The following is an 18,285-nucleotide window of genomic DNA, read 5'->3' as shown; positions in this document are numbered from 1 at the left end:
GGACTGCATGAACTGGGAGGTGAAGGGCACATTTTCCAACTTTAAAAATGTTTACACACATTTTTTTTGCTGTAGAAGAACCACTTTTGTTTTCCCCAAAGAGCCACGTTTGAGTAAGAAATTAAAGATTAAAGCTTTAAGACCTTAAAGAAAAGTAAGCTTTCTGTAACAATTTAAGGGTTCTTCCCAGAGCCTTTACATCATGTGGATGGTCTTTACACTTTAAAAACGTTCTTCACACGAACATCTCCTTTACAGAAATGATCTTCTGTAGAACCAGCTATCTAGAGGTTCTTTTAGGGCCCAAATGTGGTTCTTCTGTGGTATAAAGAACACATTCTGACACCTTTATTTTGTGGGGACTGTGGCAAAGACTGAGTTACCTTTGCGTGAGGATATGTTTCTTTGAAGAAAGTTGGTAGCCAAGACATGAGTGTGAAGTAGGTACTGCTGTAGCAGAGATGTGCAAATACCATAGCCCTGAGGAAGAGAGAGGGGACAAAGAGAGCTCCAGCTCACACAGAGACAATCCAGCCATTTCAGCTAAGCACAGCTCATAGGTGGTTTCTCAACGTCTAAAGCTTAGGCCTAGAAGGCACGTTAATAATGTCGCTCCATTTCAAAAATGAGAGCTGTTGAAACATATGATCAAATTTCCATCCATGCAAATATTAGTTCAGTAAATGGAGACCAGGAACAGTGTTTAGTTGCTCTCTCTCACCACACACAGGGCTGCTTGAACAGATGAAGCCAAGCGTTCTTCATGGGCTTCACTTGAGATGCAGACACAGGGATACTCCATAAAGACCCAAACGTGATTATTGGTCCTGCATGATTTAATGAAACAAACACTTAATTTTAAGAGACACTCATTCACTGTATCATTGAATTAAATTTAAATAAAAATATATTTTAGTTCACTAAAGGTGTTCTAGATGATTACATGCTTGACAAGATATTTGGTTGCTTCCAGCACACGGGATTTAAAAGGAAACAATGACTGTGATGGGGATCAATTATTTACTGTTCAACAAACATTTTTTGGGGCTGTTTTTCTAACCAAAAGAGTTTTATCTAGCATGTAAACACTGATAAAGTTTCAAAGCATGCCCTTCACTCCCAAGTCTATAGGTACAGAATGTGAAAGCTACAAAAAAAGGCCTCTTTTGAATTTGTTTTTGTGAACAAAGCATTCAGGAATTCATCCCAACCTTTCATATCGTCAGCATAGTCGTCATTTACATGCATCAGTGTTAAAGGTGATACGACATTTGAAACTTTAATATAGCAGCAAACAACTCTGATGAGTAGAGAATGAAGTCACACCCCCTCTGCATGTGCTGTAATTCGAGCTTCTCTGTTTTTTGTTTCCTTAGCCAGGTTGGTCGTTCGTGCATGTTTATCCTGCCCTGTGAATGCGTTGGCCCTCCCCACGTTTTGTTTTGCCCTCCCCAAAAGACAAAGACAGTGACTGCCCACACAGTGACCTTCCAAAAATTCAGTGAAGTTGGCAAGGCAGAAGTTGGCTTCCTATTCACATTTTCCCTGAACACAGATAGTTCTATTTAGAACCTATAGCACCAAAAAGGGTTCTTTTATTATTACAAGCTTGACATTATAACAATAGCAGAACCCTTTTTGTTGTTATATCCAATCCTTTTCAAAAAGGTTCTCTGTAGAAACATCTGCTGTACATTCTCCATTAAAGAACCCTGTAATCATGCAAATGGTTCTTTGAGTGTTAATGGTTCTATACAGAACATTTTTTTTTACTAAGGAACCCCCGAAAAACCATAAAAGTGTACAACAGCAGAAAACCACTTTAAAAGGCACAGGCTCACCCAAAAAGTGGAAGATAAAAACATTGCCTTGTTTGATGAATCTCAATTTCTGTAGCGACATGCAGACGGGGTCAGAATTAGCCTAAACAGCATCAATCCACAGACCTGACCTGTCTGGTGTGAATACAGGCTGCTGGTGGTGTAATGGAGGAACGTTTTCTTGGCACATATTGGCCCCCAATACCAATTGAGCATTGTTTGAATCTACAATAGTATCTATACACCTTTGGGATGTGTTGGATTGGGTAATATACAGCGTGAATGTGTATCAGACAAATCTGCAGCAGTTACATAAGGTTACATGTAAATTACATGTCTCCCATGCAGAATTCAGGCTATTCTGAGAGCAAACAGGGGTCCTACCCAGTATTAGAATGGTGAAGTGGCTGGTGGTGTTCACTGAAATCCCTTATCAGTGATTTCCCCTATAATTCCCCTTATTTCAGGGCATTGTTGTATTTAGCACTTTTCAAATATGCTGTGCTGTAGTACCGTGCTAAAACAATCAAATGGCCACTTTTCAGGAATTGTACTGTACCTCTGAGTAGACATTTCCATATGCAGAAGACCCACAGTGCAGAAAGTAGACCAGGTCCATAGAACACACTTTGCCAGCCATACCACTCCAACATGACTGAGCCCACTCCCCCTACCATCAGCATCCTGACACAGCAACGAGAAAAAACTTTAAGGGCCCACATCACTTTTCTTTTTCCTTGTGTTTTATGTTTTCTTGTATTGTGTTTTATGTTTTCTTGTACAGTGAAAAGAAAACAAAATGTTGCAGCTACTTCGTTGTTTTATTCTGTGTGTGCTTCTATAGTTCATGTGCACTCACCCCAGATAGCAGCCACAGCTTAACGTACTCATCATAAAGCCCCTCTCTCCCTCAACCACACGCTGTGCACAGACGCTTGTGAGAGAAGGATAGTGAACACCTAGAACACAAGAGGGAGCAACATGCGATGAACTAACAGGTTAGTAATATATCTATTAGGGGGCAGGTAGAAAGCTAAATGCTAGTTTTAAACACCTTCTACTACTTAGGGTCATCTTAATATAGTAGGATATTATTTTTATGTATTTTGTTGATTTTTGAAGTGAAAAGAAGTAAACACAACCCCTGTAGCAAACTATAAATAACATTTTCATGCATGTTAATGCACATTTCCTTTAGGTTTAATTCATTAGAAATAAATAAATAAACAAACAAACAGTTGGCCGTCCTACTAAGACAGCACATACATGTTTTTTTGGATGATATTACAGCTTGCAAGCTCTTTTTTCTAACCAGAAAGGAATCTTTCTGTTCATGTTTGTGTTCATTTTTTAGACCTGCAGTATTCGTCATCCATTTTGCTCATATGGCATGTTTAAGATCTACCCTCGGATTTCCAATGTTGTTCAAGTTAAGGACGATGAGAACCACTGCGAAAGCTCGAAGTAGTTCATGGTGGATGTTGAGGTTAATCAGTGACCTGTTGTAAAAGCCAGCCTCATTTCAGCTTCAGTTTCCTGACTGACCCATTTGCTTCCAGAATTTGCTGATATTTAGTATAATTCATTCTTCCGTCTACCAGTGCAATATTTCCTGTCTTGCTTGCTGCCACAAAAAGCCGAAGCGTAATAGATTCACCCCCATGTTTAACACTAATGCTCCCTCCAGACACACTTTTCTTATGTTTCAAAAATGTTGTTTTGCATAACATTGACTTCTGTGGTGATGTAAAAGGTGAAGTGTCTTTCTGACGAATGCAGATCATGTGTGGAGAAGCAACACTGCACAGTAGAACAGTGCGTTATGACTTTCCTGCAGGTCCTTTGCTGTCATGTGGGGGTTTTGCTTTACACTTTACCCTGGCCAGCATATGAGCAGTCCTATTTGAGAGATTTCTTGTTTTGACTTTGTTTCCCTCGGTGGAAACTGCAAGCTGGAAGTGCTTTCATATCTTTTTATAGTGTTAGGGTTTAGGCCCTAAGCCAGTTACTTAGCACAAGGTAGCACAAGGTATAAAGACATTTTAATAGGCCCTGGAATTTTCAGGAATTCTTGTCTAATCAGTCCTAACGTTTCAGTTAAGGCCTTCAAAGTTATCATGTTCTGAGACGTTAGAACTGGAATGGTTTGCAGCTTTTGGATATGCCACACTTACTATATTATTTTGCAATCAAAGTAAACAAATACAAAATAACTGCATTAACATTTGCAGAAAATGTTATTTTTAAAATTGCAGAGCTTGTTTTGAACTTTTATTTACTTCAAAACAACACAATATTTTGCACTATGTAAGATATACATCACTTATCAAAAGTTTGGGGACACTCCAAAACAGGTCTGAGTAATGTTTAATTTTGGCTAATATTTTTTTATTTGTCCCATTCATGTTCATATCTAAAGTAGATATTTTAATTTTCTGTGCTCTGCATGTTGCCCGAGCTCACCTAAGCACAAATCTGAAGCTGTCAATCAATCAAACCAAACGGCCAAATTGGACTGCTGCTTTTTAACACGAACAATTTATTTGATTGTGGAAAAAAAAATCAGCACAATTCAATTTCATGCATGCATTTAATTTGTATAAATACAAACAATTGCTTTAGACCAAACAGACTCAGATTTGTCAAATTGAATTTAGTTGCTGGGCTTGAATGGATTAAGTGTCATAAAATGTCATAAAACCAGTATTTGCTAAAACTGCATTACCCATTCCTCTTTAAAATATAGAACTACATACAGAACCATATACACCATCAACCTGAAGAACGCTTTCATGATGCCAAGAACCATTTAATCATGCAAAGGGATATTTGAGTGTTCATGGTGCCCCATGGGAAATTATTTTGACAGTTGAACAGTCACCCATGCCCCCCCCCCATGGTTAAAAGCGCATATTGGAAAATCTAACAAAGCATGTTTGTCTATTGAAATTGTCTTTAAAAAAATATAGGTGTGTCCAAATTTTTCACACGCAGTAGTACAGAGCATTTGTGTATATTGTATAGTAGTTTTACAGGAGGGGTGAAAAATATTCTTAATTTTAAATAAGAGGTTTTGATGACACCAACTATATCTATAGTAGTGTCTGCTTTAAACAATACACTCCTCAAAAGGAGGTTCCTGAAGGCTTCTGTTGTTACAAGCCTGACACTGTAACCTTTTAAAGGTAGGACCTTATACAACACATTCTCCTTCAGGAGAATCCTCCCTCCTCCTACCTAGAACTCACAGCTCTAAATACCATTCCCTTTACTAAAGAACCTTAGAAGAACCACCTTTTTGAAGAGTGTAGCTAAAAATCAAGAATCATTAAAATGGGTCCATGTCATACACTTTTCCTGTATTTTATACTTTGTCTCCTGAGGTCCTCTTATAATATTAATAGTTACAGTGTGGGTTGATGTACCAAAAACAGTCATATTTGATTTTTACATGAATCCCAAGCTCTCTTTGTCCCTCTGAATTAAATGATTTTTTGTTGTACATTTAAGCAGCCTGGGTTGAAATAATCTCAGTGTCTGGGGGAGGCAAAACTGCTGTATGCTGAACAGGGGGATGTGTGTAAAAGCATTGCATTTCTATGACATCATAGAAACAATGAATTCAAAATGATCTGTTTTTGCAGTTTGATTTCTATGTATAATCTGCACGTACTGGGAAGTGAGGGGTACGTTTACGTTGAAACGTAAGCAACGTTTAAATACAACATCAAGCTTTTTTACTTCAAAACTGCAGGTAGTGGTTTTTCTTTAGCACGAAGTCCTGCTGACATCCTGTATAGATAAAAGGACGGCATGGCTAAGACTAAGTAGGACGTGGGAATGAGATAATTAAGTCTTGTCCACACATCTTAATAAGGCATGATCTCATCCCCACACCTTACTAAGTCATAGCCACGCATTAGGATTTCGTTCCTAATCATGCATTATTGTTATTTACACCAGCCGTCACCAGCAGGGCTCTGTACTTCAGAGGCAAATTAAACGTCAACATACAGTGCGAGATTTTGGGTTCTTGGTACCATAAGCCACAGAACACCTGGAATCAGATCAGTTAGAACATGCAAAGATGGTCCATCATGAAAACCAAGTGCATCTTTCACAATTATATACTCAAGGTGTCAAAACGTGTAGATTCCTATCTGGCTCTCAGGAACCCCACCCCATTAACGAAAGCTCTCAAGCAGATCTGTGTTCAGACATGTGGCTGTAATTTAATTTCACACATTAACAAGACTCTGTCGTTTCTCCATCTCACACACTTCCTGATTTTGTGAGCCAAGTGGAAAATCATACACCTTCTTTTCACGGTCTTCCTGATCTGAACCCTTTTCCCTCTTTCTCGTCTTTATTTCTGTTTTTATCTGGTTTTATAGAGGCTAACCTTGCAGCACACCCAGGAGGAACCTGGCCAGCATCATCGTGATGAGCGGGGGTCCTACGTCAGCCAGAAGTGGAGTGATTGAGGTCACAATTGCCCAGGAACAAGTGGAAAGTAACAGGACTATCTCTCCACCAATCCTGTCAAAACATTATACTCATCCTGTGTTCCACAAGTTATCAGCAAAAGCCTTCACATGCCCTGCCCGTCAAAAGACAGGGGACACTGTCTTCTTTTGAAGTTTTAATTTCTCTGTTACGCCAATCAAGCAAAAAACTTGCAAATGTTTAGTTGACATAAAACAAGGTGTGACCTTTGATATGAAGAGCAGTATATAATATGGTAAGATATTGCAAACCATGAAAGTAAACACTCACTTACTTCTCTTTGAAAAGATCAGTGTCCCCACACTTTTTACAGTACATATATGTTAAGAAAACCTCTTCAATCCCAACTCTTTGTCAGAATTCTTGTATCTCTGTATGGAGAGATGGCTCTGAAACTCTCACTGAATCTAGGTGTATGCAACAGTTTGAGCACCCCGGTCAAATTACATAAAAATGTTTCGTTGGTTCTCAGTGTGGGGAAAAATATGTCCACTCTCTATAGTCAGTGATTCCCATCTCTGGTCCTGGAAGCCCCACTGCTACCCACACATCTGAGCATAAGTTATACTTTGTGGTTTATTTAGTTCCAATATGTAAAACATTATTCAGACAAATTTGAGTGTCCCCAAACTTTTGACGAGCAATGTATATCACATATAGTGCAAAATATTTTGTTGCTTACTAAATAGAACATTTTTCACTAAAAAGCAGAAAACGGCATTTTCTTATTTCACCATGTAGTTTGACCAGGGGTGATGGTTTGCATATGACTGTGCATTTTTTCTAAATTTAATGAGCCTTTCTGGATTATCTGTACTTTTAATCTCTTATACCCTTTTCTGGGGGCCCAATTCAATTCTTCAAGATTACTTTCAGAGTCTAATACATGCATTAAGATTATTGAATAATAAGCCTACTACTCAAAGGCTTAAGGAATGTCTATTAATGTTAAAGGGGAATTCCGCTGATTTTTTTAAATGACTGCATAATTCAGTCTTTGAGATGCCATTCAGCGAGGTTTGATGTAAACCGTAGCACAGAAACTTAAAGACTGGTAATAATAACATGAATGTGATATCTACAGCACCTTTTCTTATTTGCTGTCCTAAATGACCATTGTGGCTACACATATATTATATATAATGTTGGGTTTTTAAAAAAAAATCTGAATGTGTTTTTATACCATGATTGGATCTTTAAAAATCTGAGATGAGGACCAAGTCTTTATCCCAAACCATTTAGTATAATAACCCATAACTGTTAGAGGCATTGAGGTCTCTGTACATCTGGTGCTTAATCACCATCACTATGACCACTTCACCTCTTCTGACTATGAATGGTGCATTTCACATCAAACCACTCTGAATGAATTGTTTACATCTTAACCATTTAATTATACAGACATTTAGAAAGTAGTCCAATATTGTCAAGAATCTTGGAAAATTGAGTCCAAACCATATACATAGTCTGACAGTACCCACTTATCACTGGCATGGCCTCCTAACACTTGTGTGAAGCAGTAGCCCCAGTAGAAGGAGCCCAGAACCAGCCCAGACTCCGTCTTGCTCCACCCGAATTGTTGCGCCATTGTAACCACACACACCGGCATGGCCATCCGAGCCCAGTGGAGCAAGCCGGTGAGCAGCAGCAGCATCAGTGCCCATGTCAAAGCAAGTGGCCTACGGGACAGAGGAACTTGAACAGGTGAGTTCTTATTAACTATAAAGCAATGGCTAAAACTTAAAATCCCAGACTCATTACATGTATAGTATTTAATAACTACACGGACTTCAAAGCAAACTGTAATAATAATGTAATAAACCATGGGCCTGCTGGTGGGCCCAGGCCATTGAAGGGGTTAGGAAAGAGACTGACTGAGTAAAAAGACAGTATCACTCAGCATTCTCTCTCGTCATTTTCTGAGCTGCTTAACATCCTAAAACCCGTTTTTCTGGACGGGCTTCAGGCTCAACATGCCAACAGATAACACTACTGTTATTCGGAAAAGGATAGGCAAAGGCAAACATCTAATCAAAGTCGTAGTGAAGAAGGCATGGGACATTTTCCCAGAACAAATGTACATACAAAGGTTTACATTCTGAGCCAATTTATAGAACAATTTCAGCAGAACATGTTACACAGTGTTAATTCCTTCTTATTTCAATGTGTCATTTACAAAGACATGTTCACAGACAGGAGTTTATCATGTGTAAAATTTCATGTAGCTTAAAACCTATTATAGATACCAGAAATGAAAGAATGAATTTTTTTAGAATTGCATGATGTTTTTTGAAGAACCATGTTTGGTTTCCTGATTGGTTCAATTAAACTCTAATGAAAGGTTCTTTAGGTCAGTTGTACCCAAATTGGTTCCAAGGGATCACCAGAAAGGCCAGTTTTGCTCAGTCCCAGTTCCCAAGACATAAGGATAAAGCAAAAATGTGATCTTTATGAGGACTGGTCATTTAGGTAGCCAAAAGTAGCTCTTCTCTTGCATGGCTCCCTTTTAGACATCTTCATTTTTAAGCATCTTTGCTGTATTGACTATAACTACAGTATTAGATCAATACACAGGCATTCAAAATGTAAAAGTAGAAGATAAACAATGTAATCCCAGCCGCACCATACCTGGGCCATATTCCTGACGATTTGTCACTTGTTTCCGTTTTCTGAAGGCCAGTCACGCACACATGGCTGGAGGGATTTCTCACATTGTCCACTTGTGAACTGTAGCTGACCGGCTTTCCCTCAACTTCCATTCAGTGTTTCCGCAATATCCTTCATGAAGCAACTTCAGCGTGATTGAGTGTTCATGAAGCTGAATTACTGAAGAGTGCACAAGGATTAGACTCTACATACTGCAGGACAAGATCGACAGGATTGACCGGTATGACACACAGGGCGGGGAGGGAACAGAGTAGAATATGCCGGACACCTAGCACCGGGAGTGTGCCCTGGAAGCTTATTTGTATCCTGCTTAATGGTGCATTTATTTCAGGAGAATGAAAAGCAGGAAGGGGAATGCTACAGCCTTAACAGTCGGACACATCTGTTTCAAAAGAAAAGTTTTATTGTACCTGTAAATGAGACTTTAAAAACAAGAGTAGCTGGGAAATGTGCTCCTGATGAATAAATAATACTAAAGATGAAGACAATGTCTAGTATGAATAAACTACGAACTTCAGCAGCAAGAATAAATGTAAAGTAAGGAGAGGAGGGGATACAGCCCAGTTTTACAAGGCATGGTGGCTTCGTAGTGACTGCAATGACATTATAAATATGTGCGTTTAAAGTAAAAATAGCTTATGTTGTGAAGTCTTTAAAAAAAAAAAAAAAAGCATCCAAAACACGCACCCACTTCAAATATTCATAATCTTCTGCTCCCCATATTTTCATCGTCTGTTTCCGTTCCAAGTGGAAACACAAGGCTAGAATTCTTCACACACCTCGTAATGCAAAAAGAACAAACCTAGCCTACACAAGGCACAGCATGAGCACAGGTCTATCAAATATGGGTGACAGGACAAACCAGTCAGTCAGTCAATCTCGTTAAATTCAACAATGCAAAACTAATCGGTCATAAAACCCAGACAAATTCAGTGTCATTTTCCAGAGCGGACCAAACCAACCAAACGTTACCAAAGCTAGCCTCACAATCCTGGAAATGTTTATATAGAAAAACACATTTTAAAGCTCAACACTTTCCTTAAAACCATTAACTGATTTTACCCGTCTAACTTGTGGCCTAATTTAGGCATAAAAAAAATGCACTGAATAAACACAAAAACAAAAAGTGACCAAACAGAAACTAAAATGCCAGAATCAAAAATAAAAATGATGGATATTTACAAATAAACAGATCATTACGACGGAATTATCTGCAAATGGGTGGACAGCAAATGTTATTTTTCAGAATGCTGATTACATTTACCTTTTTTGATTACCATATCTGCTCTCAAAAATACCTTATACAGTTGTTTAAGTTACTTCTTTTGTGTGAACATCAAAAAAAAAAGACTTATTCATGTTCATATATATGATTTACATATACAGTCCAGTCAGTGACTGCTCATAAATAAAAGGGGGAGGGGAAGCATAGGTGTCCATGTGTATCAGTTTCTACTTGGGGTCCTCGATTGTGCCCTTGCTAAGGTCTGTCATTTTGGGATATTTGACTTTTTTCTGGTCCAGTTCATTCTGTGCCCATAACAAGAGCTTCAGCAGCTTTGCCAGCTTTGGTGTTGATTCCCTGTTCTCATAGTCCAGCACTGCCTGGTTCACCTCACTCCAAACCTGTGAGAAGAAAAACACATTCATAATAACACTTCATAAAACTGAAGTATCCTCAGCAAGAAACTGGAGAACTGCAGCCGTGCTTTTAAACGCAGTGATGCCACCTTGTGGACAGGATTCAGAGCACCTAAGCTTTATGTCTGCAGAAGCTTCAGCGTGTATGGTTAACCAACAGAGCCCAGTTTGCCAAAGATGCTTCTGTTCATTATCATTGTGTGATCATGAGGAGGAGGAGGAGGACAGACAGCCTCACACACTGCGTAACGGACTATGAGAACTTCTGTGTGGAGAACACTGGACCCTCCAAGACTGTACGGTGTTTCTCTAACAGCAAGCCGTGCATTAACACTGACATAACGGCTCTTCTGAAGGAGAAAAAGAGGGCCTTTAGTTTAGGGGATAAGGAGGAGCTGAAAGCTGTGCAGAAGGAGCAGAGGAGGAAGATCCGGGGGGGAAAGCTAGCTACAGGACGAAGATGGAGGAACAGCTACAGCAGAATAATGTCAGCGGAGTCTGGAAAGGCCTTAAAGCAATCTCCGGCCACAAGAAGTCAGAATCTCAAGCGGTACGGGACCAAAAGTGGGTGAATGATCTCAATCTGTTTTTCAACAGGTTTGATCACTCACCCGCCCCTCCCACCACACAGACATCTCTGCTGAAACCCTCCTGTCTGGCACGTCCAGCATGCTGCTCTACCCCCTCTCTCACACCCACCCCCAGCCCCACAACTTTCAGCTCGCACCCACCCCCCACTGGTTCTTCTGCTGGTTCTCGTAACACCCCGTTCACACATTTCAACACCCAGCACCCCCCCTGCTCCAGTCTGACCTTCACAATGGCCCAGGTGAGAAATGAGCTCAGGAACATCAAGGCGAGGAAGGCTACAGGGCCGGATGGCATCAGTGCCAGGCTCCTCAAGTCCTGTGCAGATCAGCTGTGCGGGATAGTGGAGCACATTTTCAACACAAGCCTGAAGCTGGGGAGAGTACCACAACTGTGGGAAACATCTTGTGTGGTGCCATTGCCAAAAACACAGCACCCAAAGGACCTCAGCAGCTACAGGCCGGTAGCACTGACGTCACACCTGATGTAGACACTGGAGAGGCTGGTCTTTAGACAACTCCGCCCTATGGTGAGCTCATCTATGGACCCACTTCAGTTTGCCTACCAACCTGGCATCGGGGTGGATGCTGCCATCGTCTACCTGCTGCATGGAGCTCTTTCTCACCTGGAGAAGCCTGGGGGCACTGTGAGAATCATGTTCTTTGATTTCTCCAGTGCTTTCAACACCATACAGCCTGGGCTCCTGAAGGACAAGCTGGAACAGGCAGGTGGGCCATCACCTAACACACTGGATCCTGGACTACCTCACCAACCGTCCATACCTCACAGTATGTGAGGACAAGGGACTGTGTGTCCGACATGGTGGTCTGTAACACAGGGGCCCCACAGGGGACGGTGTTAGCACCGTTCCTCTTCACCCTGTACACTGCAGACTTCATGTACAACTCACCAAACTGCCACCTTCAGAAGTTCTCTGATGACTCCGCGATCGGAGAGACGGAGAGAACAGAGAACTCATTCAGGACTTTGTGGACTGGTGTCTGCAGAATCACCTACAGATCAATGCAGGGAAGACCAAAGAACTGGTGGTGGATTTCCACAGGCGCACACATCCCCCTCCAGCAGTGAACATCCAGGGAACGGACAGTGAAAGACTGGACTCTTATAAGTACATGGGTGTGCACCTTAACTGTAAACTGGACCGGTCAGACAACACAGCTGCACTTTACAGGAGAGGACAAAGCAGACTCCACCTGCTCAGGAGACTGAGGTCATTTGGAGTGCAGGGGCCACTCCTGAGGACCTTTTTCGACACAGTGGTGGCATCAGCCATCCTCTATGGAGTGGTCTGTTGGGGCGGCAGCATCTCCACTGCAGACAGGAAGAAACTGGACAAACTGATCCGGAGGGCCGGCTCGGTCCTGGGAACTCCTCTAGACCCATTGCAGGCGGTGGGAGAAAGGAGGATGCTGAACAAGCTGGAGAACGACTCCCACCCCATGCATGTGACTCTGGCAGCACTGGGCAGTTCTTTGAGTGACCGGCTCCTTCACCCCAAGTGTGTGAAGGAGCGCTATTGCAGGTCCTTCCTTCCTGCTGCTGTGAGACTGTACAACCAGCACTGCTCCCAGTAGACACCACACACACACACACACACACACACAATATACACACACACACCACACACATACAGTATACACACATACAGAATGCGAACATTCTTCATTGTGCAATATGTTCCTATGTTCCTAAGTGCAATACAGATTCCTATGCAACTCTTATTTTATTATTATCCTTATTTTGTTGTAAATAGTCGAGATTTAGCTTTAATTTGTATTATTTCTAATGTTGATAAGGTTTATACTGTTTCCCATTTCTATTACTGAGTGCCTTACTCCTGTTACTCTGCTGCTGCTGCTGCAATACTGTGAATTACACTGGATTATCTTATCTTATTACATTACATACTAGAGATATATACCAACATCGCAGTCACACTGTTACCAGCAGATATTTGCTTTAAAAACAATATCGGCATCGGACATGTTTAGATTCGACTGATATTTCAAATTGATATTTGATTATGTATTTATTGCACTCTGGAAAAGCGAAATGTTTAGGTGACACTGGGTTACTGTGCTAAACTATTCTAAAACATTTATAAAATGTAGAAATTGGGATGTGTAGCCATTGACATCAGCACTGGCAGGTATGTGTATGGACAATATTAGGCATCATCACACAACTGCCATATTGGTGTGTCCCTATTACTTGCACACTAGGGCCTGACTCATATATCAGGCAGTACTGAGGTTACATAGATTTATCTGTATCAGCAAAAATGCCACCAAGAAACTAGTAACAGTTACTGGAAGACTGCACTGATTAACAAAACGCCACAATTGGACTTTTATAATGGCTTATGCCTAAATAAAATGTATAAGATGGTGAAAGGTAGGCCTATAGACACAGTAAGTGCTGCATTCAACTCAGCAAAGCATCTTGCATTCTGTCTAGAGGTCTGCTACCAGAACCTGGTTTCAGGCTGGGTCTGGGTCAACTTGGGTTTCCTTACTAACGAGTGATTTTTTTTTCAATGTTTTTATTTGAAGGATTTTGCCAACGTGCATTTTACACACTCTTCCTTTCTCGCATGTCCTCATATCACATTACAGTCTATAGACGCATCAATACCTAAAAGTATGAGTACATATTTATATATAAATAATGTGCAGTAAGTGCTTCTGTACAGCTCCAAGTACATTGCATACAACAGTCTCTGTCACTGTAGCACAGTGAAAGCTGGAATCACATCCAAGGAGCTCACTTGTGGCCTTTTACATCTGAAGGATTTTCTTTGGCCAGTTTGGTTAAGCTGTAGCTCAATGTTTTCTAAATCCAGAAACCATGCTGTGATGTTCTGATTTCAGAAATCAAACTTACTGCAGTTTGAATAGACCATCATGTATGGACAAAGCCTGCAATGTACATGGTCACACTGTACTAAAACAGTATGTCTGTGCTACGTGAAACGCTCGGTACCATGAACAAGCCGTTTCATTCAAAATAACACGTTGTGCAGTAGTGAGCGAAGAGAAACTGAGCAGTACGGCCAACACTAAGAACTGAAGTTAAAAGCAGATGGTAATGTACGTGGTAGGACAACAGGTCTGTCTACAGCCTATTTTACAACAACAGCTTAATAAATCACAGCATTAATGATCACAGCCTGCTATTCTAGTCTAGGCAGTCAAACAGAGTAGAGTTTCATATTTGGACTTGGTAGGAAATGTCAACTTTTTTCAGCTCATACTGGGGAAGCGGCTGTGACCGGATGTTTGAAAACATCTACAATCACACAGCGTAGGGCAGGCATGAATCTGCCAAGGTAAAATGTTTAAAGTGACCGACAGCTTTGTGCCCAGCTCAGTCAGTAGCATTTCTCTGTGAGAACAGAATCTCCTTCACTGCGTTTGGTCAATAGCAGCCTACAACACAGCTGGTATTGGAATGTCAGTATCTGTGAATTTTTATGAGAACGAGTACAAGAGCACATGTCATCAATGCATCCCTATAGTCTATAGCTGCATTCAGAAGTGCTGGAATCTGAGAAGTGGGTGAATGTGCCGCTGAAAGAAACTCGGGATGAATTTCGACAGTACATCAGTGTTAGTTACACCACAGAGGATGAGAGGGATGTGTTGGTTTGGTGAAAAAGTCACAGTACATATTTCCTCCTGCTCCCCTGAAGTGCAATCAAGCAGTACTGAGAGGAACTCTAGCACAAGTCAACAGTTGATCAGAGGAAGATGGATGCTGTTCTCTGAAAGGTAATTCCACAAATAATGTTATGATAATTAATACTGTGAATGTATTACAAATACCAGGTTAGTTTATTCCAGACCAATAACAAAGCAAAGCATTTTAAAATTAAGTTTGTGGACATCCTTCTCTGGGGTTCATGGGCTGGGTTCAGGCTTGAATTTCATGCCTCTGCAAGGCACCATGAATCAAATCAAATCTTATCTAATCATAAGGTACCTGGATTCCCATCCATATTATTTTAAACTATCCTGTTTTATTGTAGAACCTACAGGTCTAACAAACTAAATTGCTTATTTAGAAAAATTACACTGGTTTTATGTTCTTATACCAGTCAAGGAGTCACTGAACATTTTTTTTTTTTCTATCTGTCAGACCTAGCACACACACACACACACACACACACCCTCACCTTCTGCCGCTGCATCATGTTGAGGAGGTCTCCGAAAGGTGACTCTTCAGGGTTGTCAAAAGCCAGAAGGGCCAAAGTTCGCTCCATCTCAGTCAGACACTCCCTGCTCTCCTCACCCTGTTCAGCCAGCTGTGACTGTGCAAACTCAAGAGCAGCCTCCGTTTCCCGCAGACGAATCAACTCGATCAAATGCTGCTGCTGCAATAGGGAAGAACCATATATACCATATTAGTTAAAGGACACTTCTTCCTAGCATGTCTATATGGAACAATGTGTTTACCTGAAGGTGGAAGTACAGGTATCGGTTGGTGTCCAGAAGCTCTGGATGAAGGCTGTTGATGAGGGAGATGGCCTCCTGAATCTGCCCTTTCAAAATCATCTCCCTGATTTTAATCCTTTCATCCAGTGAGTCCAGATCCACACTGGGCTCAATGCCTGACTCCATCCGGAACTTCTCCGCAGCCTCCTTAAACCCCTCTGAGAGACAGAACATCATTAGGAATCTTGTTTTAATTCAGGCATATTTGTTACATAAACAGTGCATGTGCAAAAGAAATGGCAGGAAGCAAAGCAGTGGGATTTATCCAATGAGTGCAGCCACTGTGCACATCATGAAATCACAGCATTGCAAACAAATGCAACTTGCTGTGTAGTCTATTAAGCATTCATCAACATAAGCAAATCATTGTGTGTTAGACCGTTAGGCTGAAATTGCTCAAGCAACTCACCAGAACTGCTGAACTCTACACTTACTGCAGTAGAAAAGCTAAAGAATAAAAGGAGACTAACATAAGCTCCCCACACAAAAAATTAGCCGCATGCATCATTTCGTCTCTGATATTTGGCATCCATTTGCCTTAATGTTTAATTACGGTGGTCTCTCGTCTGTTTTGTCTCACTCTTCCTCTGATTTGTACTTCGTGCCCAAGTAGAACACTGACATTCCAACATTCCAGGAGGATTACTGTAGGGTGTCTATACGGAACACAGGGACAGTTTGACTGATCAGAAAAACCACCAAGCCTCAATCACAGTTGTCAATTTAGAACAGCAGATGATGACCTGAAATAGGCACACACTAGTTCTGTTTAAAATGTGCACCCAGTTCTTGGAGGAGTGGACTAGAATGGACAAAAACATCAAAACAGTGGTGGAATCCTAACATGACAGGGATTTTTAGTTGGGCAGGCATGGGCTTGAGGTTAGGGATCCAGCCTCGTGACCGGAAGGTCGCCGGTTCGATCCCCAGAGCCGACAGCACATGACTGAGGTGTCCTTGAGCAAGACACCTAACCCCCAACTGGGTGCTGTGGATTGGGCTGCCCACCGCTCCGGGCAAGTGTGCTCACTGCCCCCTAGTGTATGTGTGTGTTCACTAGAACGTATGTGGTGTTTCACTTCATGGACGGGTTAAATGCAGAGGAGAAATTTCCCCGTTGTGGGACTAATAAGAGTCGCTTAATCTTAATCTAACCTAATGGCAATGGTATTTAGGCAAAGGGAATCATAACCAAGTATTTGAAAAGAAATGATGCACGAGACTCATTTTTTGAGTTCATCTATTCAGGCAAAATCAGCCACCAACGTACATACCTGTTACTAAATAGTTCATGATGAGGCGGTTCATATCTGCTCTCTGAATATGCACATTGTTCAGTTTTTCCATCCATTCCTCCTTCGTAACATCTTCAGGCTTTTCGTCGTAGCTCATCATGGGCACGTGGGTTCAGTCCTCTATAAAACTGAAAACCTTTAATCAGTTCTTTGCCAATTAAAAAAAACTCTATAATTAATCAATTAAGATGTAAACATTCAGAGCGGTCGATTATGAAATGCTTTGTTCTACAGAAAACTGCTGAGTCAGAACCGAACTAGATGTCTGAAGATGCCTCCAAAGGCTCCCTTATGGTTATGAATACCCTTCCTGATGCCTGACGTCTTGTTTTACGATGCCTTTGCGCTAAAAGTTTTGGCCTTGTTAATCCATTCGTGGCGGAGGGATACACACATGGTGCTGATGGGGCAAAATGGTCCAACATTAAAATTTGAATGTTTTTTTTTTTCCCCAGCTTTCTACTATTTTACCCTCACGAACATTACCTACAAAACTCAGAGGACAAGCGTGGGTGCACAGGTGGTTCTGGACAATGATGGTTAATAAAGCGACTGTACGCGACCTTTGGTTCCCATCACCGCCACTGTAAAGAAACCCGAGTCTGCAGCTTTCTCTATAAAGGAGCGATTTTACATCAGACCACTCTAAATGACACGGTTTACATCGCAACGACAGAATTATGCCCATCCTTTAGAAAACTGGGGGGGTTCCCCTTTACAGCCCAGTCACCCGCTGTCTTTGACAACATGCGGCAGCTGCCTAGGCTCGTCAGCGGCTGGACGAGCGGCGGTCAGAGCGGAGTTCGTATTTTCGCGGTTTAGCTGCTGAAGCAAACGCAGAGGCAGAAACCTCCACCCGCTCAGCCGCATTGTTTGATTTTACTACAACGCTGGTACAGCTGAGAGCTACCCCGACCGTCTGCCAGTATATCTAATGACAAGAAAGGAGGGAAAAAACAATTCAAGGCGGATTTTCCTCCAAACTGCGGCCTCGAGAGGAAGCAAAACATTGAAGCCTGCAACTGGCACGCGGGCTTCATCGTGCGCTTGGCCGGACACTGAAATTTCTCCAGTGGCCTTAAATAAAACGTACGCGCAGGAAAAACAAGCCGACAACCCGCTCATTTCTGCTGCGCGACCGCGCAAAACGCGTTCGCTTCTTATAAAATACTTACAAATATTTCTTCGCGATGGCAGCGGGCCTGAGACGGAGTTCACGCGAGAGAGGACGGTACTTCGTAACGAGACTTGGAC

General features: G+C 41.5%; 2 protein-coding genes and 2 long non-coding RNA genes across 9 annotated transcripts in view; 2 read left to right on the top strand and 2 right to left on the bottom strand.

The window, feature by feature from the left end:
* LOC119262684 overlaps nucleotides 1–6,571 on the top strand; it is a 21,687-nt gene extending 15,116 nt beyond the window's left edge. Inside the window, exon 3 of the long non-coding RNA XR_005129824.1 lies at nucleotides 6,215–6,571. This is a non-coding gene — a long non-coding RNA (uncharacterized LOC119262684). The remainder of the gene's footprint in view (nucleotides 1–6,214) is intronic.
* slc17a9a (solute carrier family 17 member 9a) overlaps nucleotides 1–9,108 on the bottom strand; it is a 17,032-nt gene extending 7,924 nt beyond the window's left edge. The window contains exons 1-7 of the mRNA XM_017684556.2: nucleotides 8,955–9,108; nucleotides 7,808–8,005; nucleotides 6,223–6,359; nucleotides 2,680–2,779; nucleotides 2,380–2,504; nucleotides 722–827; nucleotides 384–480 (exon numbers count right to left, since the gene is read on the bottom strand). Of these exons, the coding sequence (XP_017540045.1) occupies nucleotides 384–480; nucleotides 722–827; nucleotides 2,380–2,504; nucleotides 2,680–2,779; nucleotides 6,223–6,359; nucleotides 7,808–8,005; nucleotides 8,955–9,085 (894 nt within the window). The 5' untranslated portion in view covers nucleotides 9,086–9,108. The remainder of the gene's footprint in view (nucleotides 1–383; nucleotides 481–721; nucleotides 828–2,379; nucleotides 2,505–2,679; nucleotides 2,780–6,222; nucleotides 6,360–7,807; nucleotides 8,006–8,954) is intronic.
* On the top strand, nucleotides 7,954–9,663 carry LOC119262685. The gene is made up of 2 exons (XR_005129826.1): nucleotides 7,954–8,030; nucleotides 9,002–9,663. It is a non-coding gene; the product is annotated as an uncharacterized LOC119262685 (long non-coding RNA).
* On the bottom strand, nucleotides 9,379–18,285 carry gid8a (GID complex subunit 8 homolog a (S. cerevisiae)). Of its 6 annotated transcripts, none has more exons than XM_017684560.2 (6): nucleotides 18,207–18,285; nucleotides 17,011–17,159; nucleotides 16,146–16,183; nucleotides 15,698–15,894; nucleotides 15,418–15,615; nucleotides 9,379–10,619 (listed from the first exon to the last, which is right to left on the bottom strand). In XM_017684560.2, the coding sequence occupies exons 2-6, from the start codon at nucleotides 17,085–17,087 to the stop codon at nucleotides 10,446–10,448; spliced, it is 684 nt and encodes a 227-aa protein (XP_017540049.1). In that variant the 5' UTR covers nucleotides 17,088–17,159; nucleotides 18,207–18,285; the 3' UTR covers nucleotides 9,379–10,445. The 6 variants fall into 6 exon arrangements, with proteins under 6 accessions (XP_017540049.1, XP_017540050.1, XP_037391719.1 ...); XM_017684561.2 differs by having other exon boundaries at nucleotides 17,011–17,151; nucleotides 18,207–18,262; XM_037535822.1 differs by lacking the exon at nucleotides 18,207–18,285 and adding an exon at nucleotides 17,762–18,133.

The sequence above is a fragment of the Pygocentrus nattereri genome, chromosome 28, assembly GCF_015220715.1.
Source record: "Pygocentrus nattereri isolate fPygNat1 chromosome 28, fPygNat1.pri, whole genome shotgun sequence".
Classification (NCBI taxonomy): Eukaryota; Metazoa; Chordata; class Actinopteri; order Characiformes; family Serrasalmidae; genus Pygocentrus; species Pygocentrus nattereri.
The sequence above is the reverse complement of the archived record's forward strand: the minus strand, read 5'-3'. Positions and strand labels throughout refer to the sequence as shown.

What these genes read in the sequence shown, in the direction of transcription:
- gid8a (XM_017684557.2), bottom strand. Translation starts at nt 17,131, where the DNA reads ATGATGAGCTACGACGAAAAGCCTGAAGATGTTACGAAGGAGGAATGG. An exon ending in ACCTGTACTTCCACCTTCAG is followed by an intron (nt 15,616 to 15,697) that starts GTAAACACATTG and finishes TCCCTATTGCAG; the next exon opens with CAGCAGCATTTGATCGAGTT. An exon ending in ACATGATGCAGCGGCAGAAG is followed by an intron (nt 10,620 to 15,417) that starts GTGAGGGTGTGT and finishes TTCTTCTCACAG; the next exon opens with GTTTGGAGTGAGGTGAACCA.